The 17,551-nt window shown below is 40.1% G+C and overlaps 1 protein-coding gene and 1 long non-coding RNA gene across 5 annotated transcripts in view; one reads left to right on the top strand and one right to left on the bottom strand.

Moving 5' to 3' along the window:
- The window catches only part of LOC138741891 (uncharacterized), a 280,492-nt gene that overhangs the window by 125,127 nt on the left and 137,814 nt on the right, over positions 1-17,551 (top strand). The gene's annotated exons all lie outside the window — the stretch shown is intronic.
- The window catches only part of creb3l1 (cAMP responsive element binding protein 3-like 1), a 158,949-nt gene that overhangs the window by 70,942 nt on the left and 70,456 nt on the right, over positions 1-17,551 (bottom strand). For both annotated transcript variants that reach the window (XM_069896120.1, XM_069896117.1), the window contains exon 2: positions 12,929-13,136. In XM_069896120.1, coding sequence (XP_069752221.1) covers positions 12,929-13,136 — 208 coding nt within the window. The remainder of the gene's footprint in view (positions 1-12,928; positions 13,137-17,551) is intronic.

The raw sequence follows: 17,551 nt of genomic DNA, 5'->3' as shown, positions 1-17,551 counted from the left end.
AATGATGTCAGAGGCTTGAAGAATTGAATGTCTCTTCAGTTACAGTCACTGTGATTTGATGGAAGTTGAAAGCTGAGAAATTTCTATAACGCAAGTTCTCAATAGACAGAGATAGATTAAAAATATCCACATGCATGCTTCTGTTTATTACATTTTGATGAGTAATCAAATGCAATAGGACTTTGAAAGTAAGAGCAGGAAGTAGATCATCAGATCCTTTGAATGTTCTCTGCCATTTCTAAAGATCATGTTTCAGCATTATTCCCATAACTACTGATGTTCTTAAAGCCCAGAAATCTATGGATGTGCTTTGAATGAACACAACAACTGGGCCTCCTAGTCCTCCAAAGTAAAAAGCTTCAGAGATTCCACACCCGCAATGAGAAATTTCTCATCTCAATTCAATGGTCCTGTATTCCTCAGACAAGAAAAACATCTTACCTGCATCTAACCTGACACGCATGTTTATGTTTCAATAATATCTCATGGGATTTTTCTCCATAGGACTAGTCTAATCAATCTCTGAAACCAGTGGAATAGTGAATCTATTCTTTGTTAAAGAGAACAAATCTATACATGTTACTCCAGAGACATTTTCACCAAGATCCTACACAATTCCTGTAACTCCTGAAATAATAAAGGTTTACACATTATTTACCCCCTTAATCTCATGCTGCCCTTGTATGTTTGCCTCTAGCATCTATTGTGCAAATGCTCCCAGATCCTTCAGAACATCAGTACGACTTAATATTTCATGTTTTAAAACTCTGCTTTTCTGTTATGTACATCAAAGTGGACAATCTCACATTTTTCACATTGAATATCACTATTATTTTATCAGCAACTCAGTTTCTCTGTATCCCCTTTATTCCTTTTTACATCCTTTACCATACTCAAATATCCTACCAAGTTTAGTAATTTATCCCCTCAGCCAAATAGTTGATATGGATTGTGAAAACCTGGGGCCCAAGCACCAATCCTTATGGTACCCCATAAATCAGAGCTTGCTACTGTGAGAACATTGCTTTTATTAAATCCACTGTATGCTTCCTCAATCCAATTCAGCATATCCTCCCAACTTCTCAATTTCTATCCCGTTGGGGGGGGCATGGTCACCCAAAGGACTTAGACGTGTTTTAGTTGAGTTCTCCATGAAGAGTACTAAATGGGTGGTCAAACCTTGAAAATCAAGAACTAGCACGAAGAAGCCAAAGCAGCTGAGAACAAAGATTGAGAAAGCTCCTATTCAACCAGGAACATCGGGTGAATGTCCAAAAGGGAGCAATGCAAAAATGGCCATGGGACCTGATGGAGAGAATGGGTCAAGCAGAGATTGAATTGATGAAAACACATGAAAAACTCGAGGAAATCAGATAAACATGGACTGCTGGACAAAATTGACCATATGGAGAACTTTAATCAATGGAATAATGTCCGAATTATTGGACTAGAGGAAGGAATTGAAGGAAGAGACCTTTGAATTTTTTTTCAAAATTGGAACCCAAAAGTGTTGGGAAAAGACAAATTTGGAGAAAAATTGCATATCAAAAGAATCACTGAACACTCAGACCCAGAAGAGCCCGCGATCAGAGACCAAGACCAGTTCTGGTGAGACTTTTAAGCTACTGAGAACGGGGGATAATTCTGGGAACAGCATATGACTACTCTAAGCAGAATAATGACCTACCTTGAAAAGGTAATATTTTTTCAAGATTTTAGCTTGACCTTAATTAAACAAAGAAAATAATTTGAAGATGTGAAAGACAACTATGTTAAAATTTTGAAATCCTCAATGATATATCCTGTGACTTTGAGGGTCAAAGTAACAGAAGGGAACCATTGATTTTTCAAGAACAAGAACAAGGTGGAAGACTTTCTGCGAAGTTTATAAAAAATGATCAATGTTGCCAAGGGAGAAGATTGTGAAAATAATTATAATGGAACTAAGTAAAAGTTTATTTTTACTAAACCATCTTGTATTTATTGTTTAAAAATAAAGTGTATAGAAATGCTCATGTGGAGCTCAGTAAGGGGGAAAAAAATCTGGGAAAAGTGGTAGCGGGTGGAGACTCCAGTCTAAGGTGGAGAATGGTGCCTGGAAAGGAGTAACAAAAAAGGGAAGGGTTCTTCTTCGAAAGATTCCACAAGCTTTTTTCGCGGGGTTTCAGGGCTCTATGTATACATCACTCTACGCTCTATATGTACATTACTGTCACGGCAGGGACATTGTGTGTTTTACTTGAAGGGGAAGGATCACTTTATTATTTAAAGAATCAAAAAGGTTTTACTATAAAAAATTGTTTTAAAGAAGAATATGTATGGAACATTAAAATTTATTAGATTTAATGTTAATGGAATTAATAGGATAGTGAAGATAAAACAGGTCTTGGCTTACCTAAAAACAAAATTAAAGACAGATAGAGTCTTTTTACAAGAAACACATCTTTCCAAATTGGAACATGCAAAATTAATAAGAGGATGGGTGGGGCAAGTAATATTAGCTTCATTTGGATGAAAGGCAAGAGGTATAGCAATTTTAATTAATAAAAATACAGTACCACTCTGATTATCTGAAATGGTCAGGACCAGGCCTATTTCAGATAAACATTTTATTGGAGAAGTTTTTTTTTTAAAAAACAGCCCAATAGCAACAGCAAATCACTTCTAAAGGTGTTTAAATAAGGGAAGGCTTTTAAGCATTAAAATAATGTTTAATTCTCACCAAAAAAAATGCTGCCAGCTACCGATTACTAATAACACCTCCCCAGTGAGGTTCCCACTCCTGCCACCAGCAGCCCGAGGTCCCCGCACCTGCCGGGAGCCCAACGTCCTCACTGCCTCTGGCAGCCTGACATCCTCGGTTAATTCAACTCCAAAGAAAAATTTAGATAAATGAGGAATTCTGATTTATTTTGGCTATTGTCATTTATCCAATTTTTAAAAAAATTTGGATAATTGAGGATTTCTGAGAATCTGATTTTAGATAATCGGAGTTGTACTGTATACCAATAATAATAGTAGTGGACATTAACCAATTAAACGGGAAGATTTGCAATGGCACAATGCAAAATTTAAGCAAAATCATGGATGTTTATGAAATTATGATGAAGTCTTTATGAAGGATATCTTTCTAGATGTGGCAAATTTGTTTCCCATGGTAAAGGAGTCTAGGACAAGAGAGAACAACAGAGGTATAGAGGAATTTCTTTAGCTAGAGAGCGGTGAACCTCTGTAATTTGCTACCACAGGTGACTGTGGAAGCCAAGTTGTTTGGTGTATTTAAGGCAGAGATTGCTAGGTATTTGAATAGTCAGGGTATCAAAGCTTATGGGGAGGAGGCAGGGGAGCGAGGCTTATGATGGAATGGCAGATCAGATTCGATGGGCTGAATGGCCTATTTCTACTCCTAAATCTTTATAGTCTTATTATTTATGGTCTTTCAAGAAAGCTTCTTCCGTTCCCACATCATTGCTTATCAAATCAATATCCCGTACACGGCTGGAATTAGTGCAGTAGTAGGATATGCCAGTCTTGATATTGTTTGTGAAAAATCACATAGAAGTAGGAAACTTGATTGCATAGCTCAGAGAGCAATGTTCTCTAGTTTCCCAGTGTAATGCTGCATTCTTGGTTTCAGTGCAAGATTCATTATGAATGTGTTGGTGGTGAGAACATAGCCAGCAGTGAAATGTTTGCAGGCTTCTCCAAAAGAAAAAAATACACTCTTCAGCAATAAGGGAGTGTTGCTACAGAATAAATAGATCTTATCATGATGACAGTAAAATTGAAGACGCTTCCAATGCAAGCAGATGTCTGTGTCTGCTCTGCCTGCTTTGAAGAATTTAGCCTGTAGTTTGAGTGACATCAAGCCTTAATTGGAGAGCAGATAAACTGGGGATAGTGAAGTATTTCAGCCAAAGCAGCCTGAAATAATCCTGAGAAAGTTGGAATTGACCATGACCCTGATCTCCATGGACAGAATGGTGAATGGGTTGTTTTAGAAGTTGTAGGCAGTCAGTGCCTCACTTGGGAAGAAGCAGATCATTGACCATTTAAACAGTGCTATTTCAGAGGAACAGGGTTTAGTGAAATGTGTTTCTATGAGTAAACAAGAACTGTTGTTTGTCAAACCAGAAGACATGGGTTAAGGGTGAAAGGGAAGAGGTTTTGGGGGATAATTCATGGGAATTTCTTCACACAGAGAGGGATGGGAGATTGGAATGAGCTGCCAGCTGAAGTGGTGAACGTGGGCTCAATTTTAACATTCAAGAAAAATCTGGACAGGTTCGTGGATGGGAGAGGAATGGACTTGGTGCAGGTCTAGAATAATAGTTTGGCACAGAGTAGAAGGGCCTGTTTTTCTCTGCAGTCATATTCTATGGTTTTAAGCCAGTGATATTGAAATTTTCATTGCAGACGAGTTTTGCCTATTGTACAGTTATTGTTTGGAGAAGTTTTACACATCCAAAATGGTAAAGGATTACATTCCATTATTGGAACATAATGCTACATTTAGAATATAACATACATGAAATTCTTTAACTTTGTCTACTGTAAGGAAGACATAGAAATGCCACTTTGTCTAGCACCTCTCACAAAAATGAGGTTCCAGTGAGGAATGATCTCACAACCCCTGATTTATAAGATCAGTACTCTAACCACTAAGCTATCAGAACTGACTAGAATCCAAATTTTGCCAGAAATGGAGAAGAAAATTTGTTGGCAAGTGTTAAGGCACCTAGAGATGCACATAAAATTACTGTTGTCCACTTCAGCCCTGCATAGTTGTTTTATTTGGGGTTGCGAGATGCAATTTCTAATGCTTTGCCTGTTTCTTCCCACCATCACTGTGGAAATCCATAACTGTAAAGGAATAACTTACCTGCAAGAGCAGATGTCAGAAGGCCAGGTTTTTGGCATTGCAGTTTAGGATGTTGTCATTTACTGTAACCATTATGTCCTATGAGATGGATTGGATAGTCTGTCTTCTGTGGGAAATCCAGCAAAAACCTGAGATGTAACTTACTGTATAGTTGGAGATCCCAGCGAAGACATTTGTAAACTCTTCCCTTATTGTATCACTCCCCAATAACAAGCAAATTGTGTGAGATTGTTGGGAAAGTGTTGTTGCCGTCATTAGTTTTAAGAACATGTAATATTACACAAAATTGCCTTCTGCCTGTTGTAAGGCAGATAAAGAGTCACTATTAGTATTGAGAGTATTAGTAAAAGAGAATCCCTTCAGAGTTACTCAGTGTTTGTGGATTCACCTCCAGCACCCACACAGCTGCACAGGCCCCTGTTCTATTCATCGGTAACCTGAGCTCCAGGTCCAAACCTCTGACACAATCAGGAACCCTTCAGCATCGGAGGCCTTTTGGGTGCCCTTCTTGCCCTCAGCACCTGTTACAAACTCCAATTACAATGGACAGCTAATTACTATTGCAATATGTTACTCAAATTCAAAGCAATACACTGATTATTCAAACTTCATCACACTGCTCATAGCTTCTGCAAACACGCCTCACTGTCATTACAATATGACTGCCCGATTTCAAGAATACACATCATAATCCAAAAGAATTGCAATTATAAAGCACCTCTCACAAACTCAGGCAGTTAAAAGCCACATCGTGTTCAATGAGGCCTATATTTCGGCATAGACTTCGACCTTCAGAGGAGTTGGGTCCTCATTTTCATGGTTTTATCATAAATCTGACGTAGAAGTCAACCCCCACCCCACCCCTGCCCTCAAAAAAAATTGCGTCGAGTGTTGTCGGAAGGTGGTTGCTATCAGGGAGTCTCCAGCAAAATGACGAAAGTATGAAGTGAGTTTTAAGTTAAAAGTCATAGAAGGGGCCAAGAAATCCAGCGACTGTGAGAATATTTGTTGTAGGTTGGGTGCTTTTTTGGTCTTTCAGGTCATCTTTTACCCTAAATCCATGTCAACTCTTGATTTTTTTTCAGTACTTTTTGAGGGTTTCAAGACTCAACAAACACCAAAATATACAGTACTTTTAAAATAAGGATGCAGAATACACTGAAGTCAATTTGAGCCCAACCGAAAACTGGTGGTATCTTTGTGAAATTAACTGAGGAACACATATTGACCAGAACACCAGAAATAAATGACTTGCTCTCTTCAGAACAGTGTTGTAGGATTTATTGAGGAGATGAAACTTCTGTTGTTATGTCAAATTATTACTTCTACCATGTAACAACATCTTTGAGTGCCTGCTCTCTGCTAGCGTCAGTGGATTAGAATACGAATCCATCACCGACTGTGTTAGGGCAACAGCTGCTATCAATAAAGCCACTGTCAATACATCATCAGATATTGGTCACTGCCACAGTTAACGTTACCACAACAGTGCTTTACTCACTACCATCGCCATCACTCTTGCACTAGTCTGCTGACTTCAGCCATTCCCATTGAAACCAGAACAACATTTGCCCACAAATGGTATAACTAAAACACTACCTCAGAGATATTGTCATTGCTCACTAAATAACACTACCCTTTGGAACTATTAAAACACTATCCACCAGCATTATTATTATACACTGTCCATTGCAACCTGTTCATTGATATTACTATAACACCTTGATCTTTGACATACAATTGACACTAGAATAATAGTAGCAGGCAGAACATACCACTAATACAACTGGAAGCATTGCCCATTGGCACAGTGCAACATACCACCTGGAGACATTTTTAATGCACTGCCCACAGACATACCATCACACACTGTTATTGATAATACGATAATATACAGCCAAATAATCCATAATAAATGCCAATTAACATCATTTTACCAATCTCCCTGTTGATAGAACAGTAGTACACTACCTACAAGAGCTCTATAACATTTCAATACACTGCTTACCAATTTGGCTGTTGTACACTGGCCATTGACACTAGTAATGACAATGCGACATCACTAAATGATTTTAAATAGAAGCCAAAATAAATGTGGTGCTTGGCATTTTATTAGTTAAAGGTAATGTTTATAGGTATGGAATTTTCCTTTGCTGTCTATATCATAGTGCAGGCTATCTTACCAATGGATAACTGCAAGATACACTGAGTAAAATGCTCTCGGGCATCTGTCAATGGTACTTTGCACCCAAGTATAAGGATCATGCCTCATTTCCAACCTTCCTTCCTACTCATTGAATTCCAGGGCTGGGATTGGAAATCTCCTATGAGAGAAACAGTGATTCTTCAGCTTTTTCAGAACTCCAGTGACCTGCGTTTAATACAGTACAACTCCAATTATCCAAAATGGTTGGGTCCGGGCCTATTTCAGATAAACTTTTTTTTTGGAGAACCGGTCATTTTTTTAAAAAACAGCCTAGTAGCAACAGCAAATCACTTGTAACAGTGTTGAAACAACAACAAACAACAAGGGAAGGCTTTTTAAGCATTAAAATAATGTTTAATTCTCACCAAAAAAATTTCTGGCCACTGCCGATCACTGACATTTCTCAACCAAGGCCCCACTTGGCCAGGATCCCAAGGGTCCCAGTCCTGCCCGAAGCTTGAGGTCCCTGCTGCCAGAGGGAGCCTGAGGTCTGCTGCTGACACTGCTGGGAGACCAACATCCCTGGTCAGTTCGGCTCCGAAAAAAATTCAGATAAATGAGGATTTCTGATTTGTTTTTGATATCCTCACTCTCCTGAAATTTAAAAAAATATTTGGATAACTGAGGATTTCAGAGAGTCTGGTTTCAGATAATCAAAGTTGTACTGTACTGACATCTGGTGATGTCTGCGTGGAGTTTGCACATTCACCCTATGACTAGCCCTTCAGAATTTCCCCAGGTCCTCCAGCTTTTTTTTTCACATCCCAAAGACATGCAGGTTGTAGGTCAATTGACTATAAACTGTCCATAATGTAGGTGGGGTTAGCATATTGGCGTGAAACATAAAAGTCTGCAGACACTGTAATTGTAGTCAAAACAAAGAAATGCTGGTGGAACTCAGCAGTCAGGATAATATCCACTTTGGCACTTGAAAGAGAACAGATTACAGGGAAATAGTCAAGACAGGTCAAGTTTATTGTCATCTGATTGTACAAGTACAACCCGATGAAACAGCGTTCTCCAGTCTTCAGTGCAAAAACATGCAGACACACAACCAGATGTAATGCACAGACAAACGATGCATATGGAGGACAAGTATTTTATCTATAAAAATAAATAAATACTGCTTTGTACAAATGTGAGCCTTGGAGGGTCAGTGTGAGCAATTCCTTTGGTCATTCAGCATTCTCACAGCCCATGGGAAGAAGCTGTTCCTCAGCCTGATACTCCTGTATCTCTTCACCAGTGGGAGCAGCTGAAAGATGCCGTGTGTAGTGTGGAAGGGGTCCTCAATGATTTTGCGCACCCTCTTCAGATACAAATCCCGGTAGATCACATTGATGGTGGGGCGGGGGGGGGGGGGGGGGAGGGAGACTCCAATGATCCTCTCTGACATTCTTATGGTCCTGTGGATTGACCTCCAATCTATTATCGGCATCAATGTTATCACATCCGGCCAGGATGTCTTGATTGATCTCCTATAGGAGGTTGACATAATGGTTGCCAATAGCCTTGCCCGCTTCAGTCTTCTCAGGATATGTAATCGCTCTTTGGCCTTCCTGACAATGGAGGAGGTGTTGAATGTCCATGATAGGATGCTAGTTAAGTGAATGCCAAGGAAATTGGTGCTCTCCACTCTCTCTACTACAGAGAGTGGAGGGTGGTCATTTTAGGTCCTTCTGAAGTCTACGTTGATCATCTTCATCTTGTCCATGTTAAGACTTGGGTTGTTACTCTTGCACCATTTCACGAGATTTTCCACCTCTTCTCTGTAGTGTGACTCATCATTGTTGCTGATAAGGCCGACTACTGTCATCTACAAACTTGATGACATTGTTGGAGCTAGATCTGGTGATGCAGTTGTGGATCAGTAGCATGAACAGGAGTGGGCTGAACTCACAGCCCTGAGGTGTGCCAGAGCTCAATGTGACAGTCCTTGATATTCTGCTACTGACATGGACGGACTGGTTTTTCTGTTAGGAAGTCCAGAATCCAACTACAGAGAGAGGTGTTGAGTACCAGCAAGGACAGCTTCTCCACCAGCCTCTGGTAAATGATCATATTAAACACCGAGCTGAAGTTGATGAACAGCAGCCTGGTATCCCGGCATCAGGAACAGGAGCCTGGCATCAGAAATAACAGGAAGAATGGGATTGATGGGGTTACTCTGAAAGCCAGGATATACTCAATGGGTTGAATCACCTTTTATATAAGAAATAAGTCAAGATTCAATTTATTGTCATTGTAATAAAACAGTGTCATATTACATGAAATTGCTCTTGCCTGCTGTAAGGCAGTCAGATTCGCCATCGGCAGAAATTGCCTTAAGCGCCTCTTACAGTCAGAGATAGAGAAGCAAAGATGGTCTCCCCATTTGGTGGTGCCCTGAACCTTCCTCTGCTCCCCTGGAGTGTTCAATCTCTCATAGCTGCTGCCAATCAGAGGTGCCGCCATCTTGGGTGCAGACCCACAGTCACTGGATTTTAAATAAAACTATTGTCGGCTCCTTTAATGGACCATTCAAAGCCTGTGTGGAGCTGATGGCAGTTGACTGGGCAGTTAGATCCAACGGGAGCACGCTATCTCCATTTCTCACTCTCTGTGGGTCCGCACCAGTGGCAGCACTGCTGTTACAGTGGCTCCAGCAGCACCGCTATTTTCATATATGACACGATATGAGGAATTGAACTTTGCAGTTTAGTTACAGGGTATCTTATTTTAAGTTAAAAATATATACACTGCTCTTTTGAATTGTTCAATCCAAACCAATCATTTCTAACATATGTAGCAAGGAATTCAAAAGAAACCTCATCACCCAGAGAGTGGCTGGAATGTGGAACTCATGATCGTGGGGAATAGCTGAAGCAGAGAGCATAGCTGCACAAGTACAAGGGCAACAAATCAGAATTATGTTGCAAGGGTTAAACAGTCAGGACACATTGGGTTGCATCTTCTGATTTTTGTTCTGCAGGTTCTAAGCAATTTTAGGTAATTATTTTGAATACAAAATCTTTGTACTACAGTAGAACTTTAAAAGTAAATTCCAGGCTGTTTCTTAAAGCAGGACTATTTTACTCTAGGAAGACATCCTAGATGGTGAAGGGCAAAGGAGTGTGGATGACTTTAAAGGGCTGCTTCCTGGTCTGGTTTCTTGCACATCCTTGTGTTGCAGGTTAAGGTTAACTGAAGTGCAGCTGTTATTTATTGTTAACTGTTTGCTGAAGTGGATAATGAAAGGAGAAACTTTACTGTATAATGACCTTGTATCATCACCAGGTCTGGCTCCCATGCAGCGAGACAGCCTTTGTGCCTGGATCCAATTTATGTGACTAATGCAAACACTCCATGGAAAAATATATCAAACTCCAAGCTTTCCACATGAGGCCCTGTGCCTGATGTTCTTGGCCCACAGCCTGAACTTCCCTTTGATGATGCTGAGTCTTGGCAAGAGAGACGATGTGCTTCATTTGCCCTGTCTGGTTGTTCCCTTGATATCACAGCATGTCACCAGAGATGCATTTTTAACCAGGTAACTTTTTGGTAGACCAGGCTGATTATTTGACCCTCCAAGTTTTACTGGAGACTCCTGGAATTTATCTCTTGGATGCTTCTTTCATTACTGAGAAGAATTGATGGTATTTTATTTGTAATTTATTAGTTTAATACAAGGCTATTTGGCTCACTGTCAAGTATCTCCAGACTTCTAATTTGGCTGAAGAAAGACCATCAACTGAAGGCAGGGAGATGGAAAAGATATCTGTGTCAGGTTATCAATGGTACATGTTGTGGATAGAATGGCTAGAACTGGGGTGGGTCATGTGGTGATATGTCCAGAAATAGCCCCATTCAGGGCTTGATGAAACTGAAGAACATCAGTGCAAGATGAAAGAAGAGTGGAGGGACAAAATCATCAGAAAATCCACGGGGTGCTAATGTCTTCATAACTTTCTATTAAACATATTTCTGTGTTCTGAGGAGATGAATCTCTGGCGTCTGACACAACAACCAATTTACAGTGAACCACCATGACCCTTAACTGCATTGCTCATTCTGAAAATTCCTTAATGAGCAGAGTCAGACATGGGGTTCAATTCCATTTAACCCATTTCCTGATGCTCGTGCGTGGCCAATTCAGGACTTGTCGACCGTGGACTTGGAATCAAAACTACAGATTATATTTGGAAATATTTAGCCACTGTCAGGAATTAATGGATCATAATTAGTGGACATGTCCGAGCTGAGAGAATGAGATGGAGCAGTGAAGCTGGGCACACAAATCTAATACAATTATTCTAAGGGTTAAAATAATTGTCTGCACTTCTTACCATGGCTCGTGTAACTGGGTTATAGTCACCAAAATCTTTTCATTGCATCATCACAACTCAAGACTCTCCAGCATTTTGCAAAGGCAATGCTGAGTGAATCTGCTAATAGCTGACAGTGTAACCGTTTGAAATTGGTACCAGTGTAAACAGAGCGATGTTTTTTTAGATATCAGGTAGATTCGTCAAGTGATAGGCTTCATTTGATCTGGTTGAACATTAACAGTATGAAGAAATATTGCAAGGTTTAAGTGAAATCCCTAAACACTATACTGTACATTGCAAATACACGACAAGCATGTGCATAAATGTGGAGAAGCTTATCATTCTATCCCAGTTCAATGAGACAGAGAGTTATCAATGACATCGGGATCCCCCTTCTAAATAGCAGGGGATAAGTGATAGCTTTAAAAGTTGAAATAATTCAAAATAACAAATCATAAATCCAGCAGAATTGCGAGGGGTTAATGGAGAAAGCCGACTGAATGAAGAATCACTGAAAGCAAGCCCAAAAACTTCATCTGTTTCCACTCAGTGACAGCAGTGAATCAGATGGTGCAAAAACCACAAAACAAGTCCAGTTTAGAGTTACTTCCAAGACTGGTTCTTCTCAGCACATTCTATGAAACTGCAAGATTCAACAGGAAAACCCTTCTTTTAAAATGACATCCATTTCGGTTGAACACAAGCAAACACAGTGTGAGGAACACACACCGCAGCAGCTAAATTGAACAAAATGTAATCCAAATCAACAAGGCAACATAGTGCAATGGCTGCTGCAAACATAACAGTTCTGTGCTAAAGGCAAGTATTAAAGGTGTGTTCTAGACAAATCAACCTAATCACGTCCAGCGAGAGCCTCACAAGACTTCTGTTGACATACACTTCTGATAAACAGGACACAGATCCTCATAAATCTAATTTTACATTGCACAGATAACCTACATTTACTTAAAAGTGGACAACTACTTTAAAATGGTTAGCTTCCAAGTTGCCCCTGCCAGACATAATACAGCAAGAATGGGAATGAATATCATACTACAGCAGGAAAGACAAGTTTGACAAAGATGGGTATTACACACACTTTGAGAGAGGAAGGTGTGAGAGAGAAAGGAACCTCATACATACCACTGGAGAAACAGTGAATATCATACACTCTTCAGGAGTAAGTATGTCACATACTACAGAAGAAAGTAAATATAACACACATTATTACAGTGCAATATTAATTGTTTTTCTTGAACTGTGTGTGGCCTTCCCTCTTTTTCCTGCACTGTGAAGGCTATTAACTCTCTCTCCTAAAGTACATGTGATAGTAATTCTTTACTGATATTAACCCCTTCTCCTGTACAGTGTATAGTCCAAGTGAAATTAATTGATTTTTATTCCCGAACAAACTTCAACCTAGCACATCAGAGGTTTGGCAATCCATATATGCAGATATTTAGCAACGCATTTCGCTCTTTGATCTTCTCCACTCCTTTATCCTCACACACATTCCATGAGCAGCCATCTTACCTTTGCTGAATTCATCCATCTTCATGGGCATGAGTGGGCTTTGAGGGGCAGAGTCTCCACTAAGAGAGTAACTGTGCTCTGCTTGTATGGCTGGTGTGGCTGGATCAAGCTCCATGTCCAGCAAAGGGTTCTTCTCAACCAGTAGTGGGTCATCAAAGAAACTGCTGAATAGCTCATTGGAGAAGTCATCCAAATTTTCTGAAAAATGCTGCAAGTGGATAGAGTAATGGCATTATTACATACAGCCAAATTAAAATGTTAGTACATGTAACCAAATAAAATTGCTTTATGTAAATTGCTTGATTAAACTGTGATATTGCAACTAGGTTGATTAAACAGTATTACAAAGACACCAGATTAAATATTATTATAGCATACACCACAATCCTCTGTCAATTGAACAATGTCCATTCAATTATGGCCCCTAATTAAACATTGGGTACAGAAGAGAGACCCCAATTAAAGAACTTCACTGCACGTGGCCCAATTGTTATGTCAAGGTACACCTCCCAAATAAATAGATTTACTCCTGATTAACAATGTTTCTGCATATGGGCCAATTCAACATTTACAGAAGAGAAAACCCAGAATAAACACTGTTGTAGTGTACAGCCCACCTCCAGTGGGCTGATATCGCCTCAAACCGTGCATCTTGGCGCCTCACAGTTCGGCGGGCAGCAACCTCCTTTGAAGAAGACCGCAGAGCCCACCTCACTGACAAAAGACAAAGAAGGAAAAACCCAACACCCAACCCTTGCAACCGCTGCAACCGTGACTGCCTGTCCCGCATCGGACTTGTCAGCCACAAAGGAGCCTGCAGTTGACGTGGACATTACCCCTCCATTAATCTTCGTCCGCGAAGCCAAGCCAAAAAAAGAAAGTGTACAGCCCCATGTAACACTTGCCTCCTTCAGACCTTTCGAACACTGTTGCTGCACATGACCTAATTGAACGCTATTGCTGTGTACAGTTCTGTTGAATGGTGCAACTGGATAGAGAACCCTGATTAAAGTATTACTGAACAGTGGCTCTTGATTAAGCAGTGTTTCTGAAGAGAAACCCCTGATTGAACAATGTTACCACAAACAGCCCAATTAAAGTGTTTCTGTAGAAAGTCCAATTAAACAATGTTGTTGCATATTGCCTGATGAAAGAACATTGTTGCATTTGGTCTAATTAAAGAACAAAACCTGCAGGTAGTCTGATTAAAGGGTATTACTATGCAGCCTGATTACACAGCATTTCATATGTAACCTGATTAAAGTTTAGTGTTGCTACATGCAGTCTGATTAAAAAGCATTATTATAAGTGGCCTGTTTAAACTCTTTTGCTGAACAGTGACCCTTAGTTAAAGTGTAGTACTACATGGTGTTACTGTAACATGCTGTACAGTACCACCACCAAGTTACTGTAAACAGCCTGTTTAAACAATATTTCTGCATACAATTTGATTAAACTGCATTACTGAGCAGAGAAAACGGGTTAAACGGTTATACTTCAAACAGGCATTTAAATAGTATTACGACCCAAGGACCAAATTACACAGTATTACAACACGCAGCCTGATTAAATTGTACTGCTGCATATGGTGCAACTAGAGTGTTAATGAAGAGAGGTCAATTAAAAGGTAATATTGGATGCAGCCTGATTAATCATTGTTATTGTATATAGCTCTCACCCGCCCTCCCCCGCAATGGAGCACCACATATTAAATTACCACAAATAGTTCGATTAAACAATATTACCGCATGCAACCAATTCCACTCTCCACCTGCCCATCACCCACACCTTTCTTTCTGCAGCTCCACACACCTTCCCTTCCCTTCTATCTACCGAGTGCATCTTCCATCGCTAGTTTCTTTTTTTTTCCCATTTCCTCCCCCTCCCACCTGCCCACCTGTGTTCACCTAGCACCTACCAGCCTGTGCTCTTCCCCCTCCTCCTCCCAACCGCTGCCCCCCTTTTGTTCAAGGTTCTGCCCTTTTCTTACTATTCCCGATAAAGGATGACGGCCAGAAATATTGACTATCTTTTGCTTTCTATGGATGTAACCTGACCCGCTGAGTACCTCCAGCATTTTGTGTTTCTTTGCTGAAAGTCTTCTGTTTTTGTTGTCAGTTTCAGGATCTGCAGTTTCTTTTGGCTGAATCCAAGATGTTCCTGTCTCTTTATTGCATATGTGAAACGGTCTTACTCAGCTCCACTTTATCAACTCTTCATCCAGTACATTAATGGTGCTGCATCTTTGTCTTGTGCAGAATTCAAAAGCATCATCACCTTTATTGCCACTTTCTACCTTGTTCTCACTTTCTGACAATCTTTCCCCCAATTCTTTTAATACCCATCTTCACCTTGACTTCGGTTTGGAACCAATTTCTATCACAAGCCCACAGACTCCCACACCTACTCAGTCTACAGCTCCTTCTATTCCTGCTTCTTGTAAAGGACACATCTAAGTGCACTTTACCCTCTTCCTCATCATTTAGAAGGAACCATTTCCTCTCCATTTCCCTGGTTCACTCTTCTATTTTCACCATCCCTCAAACTCCTTGACAGACTCTTTATATACAGTGCAACGTGACCTTTTATCTATTACTATCCCTCAATCTAGAGACTCACACATGACTTAATCTTCTTCCATTTTGTGCTCAGAACATGGTTCCTCTGCAATGGAGAAAGCAAAGTCAGATCGGGTAACTAACTACTTTGTCGAACACCTCCTTTCACTCCTCAAAGTTGATCAAGAGATTCCAGTTTCATTCTCTTTGCCATTCTGGTCTGCTTGTCTTTAGCCCCTTACGGTCTTAGCCCAATGTAAGATCAACGAATAGCATTGCATATTCCAAATTGGCAGAATACACCATAGAGCACACGAAATCCAACATTTTTGGATAACCTGCCTTTCTAGTTTATATCAGAACTGGCCAACCGAAAAGTCATTGAGTGGATTAGGTTAATGCTTTTTCTCTATTTATAGATCCTGCATTCCCTGCCAAGTATTCTCGCAGTTTTTGTTTTTACATTAAAAAATAATTTAATTACTTCTCTTCAAAATAATGCTAAAGGATCATTTACATCCATCAGAGGGTCAGAGGTTCACAATTCCTCTGAGAGTAAGGAAATCTTATCATGGTGCATGATAAGATTCATGTGAACAGTCAAACTTCTGACTTGGTTAACTGCATTGCCCAGAGTTGATGGTATGAAAGAAGCAAGTGAAATACATTGACCCAAGACATCAAAAGGATGTCTGAAACAATGAATTCTAGTTAATCCTTGGATAGTCCACCCTCAGACAACTTTCCTCACCAGTTCATTATCCTGCTCTCAGTTCTACATCCTTCTCTTATTCTCTGATATCCCCAAATGTTGAGAAACATTCAGATATGGAAACACACTGTCTATTGGCATATCTATTTATTAGTAGGTCTCTCACTTCTGGTCCTTTAAGGTCAGCTAACTCATTTTAGAAAAGGGATAGTCCCTGGAATAAATCTGGTTTGTACAGTCATTGCACAATCAGAGAAATGCAGATCTGACCAGACCACTATCAGCCATTGCTCAGAAACTGGGTACCCTGAGTGGGAATTACTGTTCAGGCAGAGACTTTACACCAAAGTCCTCATTTTGTCTATTGGATGAAGGTAAAAGATTTCCATAGAATTCTGTAGAATAATTTGTGAATTTTCCCTGCTGCAGCAGCCAATTATGACCCCTCAGCTAAACCAACGATAGCTTATCTGGCTATTTTCCCATTGCTGTAGGTTGGGAATTGTGATGTACAAATCAGCTGGCATGTTTTCTACACTTTGTTGGATGGAAAATATTTCAGGATACCCCAAGGTCACATAAAGTGAAACTGCAAATTTTCATAATTCCCAGATGTAGTATTAACAGCATTTTGCAATGTTTATTATATGATATTTCATTGTTAAGTTATGGAGCATGAGGTTGCAGGTTTATTGCATTTTAAGTGTTTTTGGCTGCCTGGAGAAATTTGTCTCCACTTTGCCTCAACTACCAGAACATTGGCACGTCGTAATCTTAACCAACAAGTTCACAACAAGATCAATCTCATCAGGGACTAACATAAAGCAAAGCTATTCATTGCCCCAACACTTTCCATTATTTAGCTCATGGCATTGCCACTACTCACCTCCAGCGATATGCAATCAAATTTCATCAGCTCTTTCACCTCACTATCTCCCACCCTGTGGCTTTATTAACATTCAGACAGCTTCGCTGAGAAACTTTTGTCATTTACAAATGTAACCAGGCCCCTGAACACATACAAACTGCATGCTGAGCTATCATAACAAATGGACAACCAGACGGAGAAAGGAAAAGATTCAAAGATGTACTTAATCCCGCTTGAAAATATGTAACATCCCGCAACTCCTGAGGATAACAGGTCCTTAAATGATCAGGGGAGAGGTATTCCAGATGGCAGTGACTTGACTTCATGCATCAGGGCAAATGAAGACCCACGTAAACACTTTTTTCACACTGCCATGTATGTGGGTTAACTGGGCAATTTACCTGGTTACCGGGAATCATGCAATGTGAAAAGGTTGGACCAGGCAGGCCTGGTCAAAATTGACCGGGCTCCGAGACCTTGGTGGG

The sequence above is a fragment of the Narcine bancroftii genome, chromosome 1, assembly GCF_036971445.1.
Source record: "Narcine bancroftii isolate sNarBan1 chromosome 1, sNarBan1.hap1, whole genome shotgun sequence".
Taxonomy (NCBI): Eukaryota; Metazoa; Chordata; class Chondrichthyes; order Torpediniformes; family Narcinidae; genus Narcine; species Narcine bancroftii.
The sequence above is the reverse complement of the archived record's forward strand: the minus strand, read 5'-3'. Positions and strand labels throughout refer to the sequence as shown.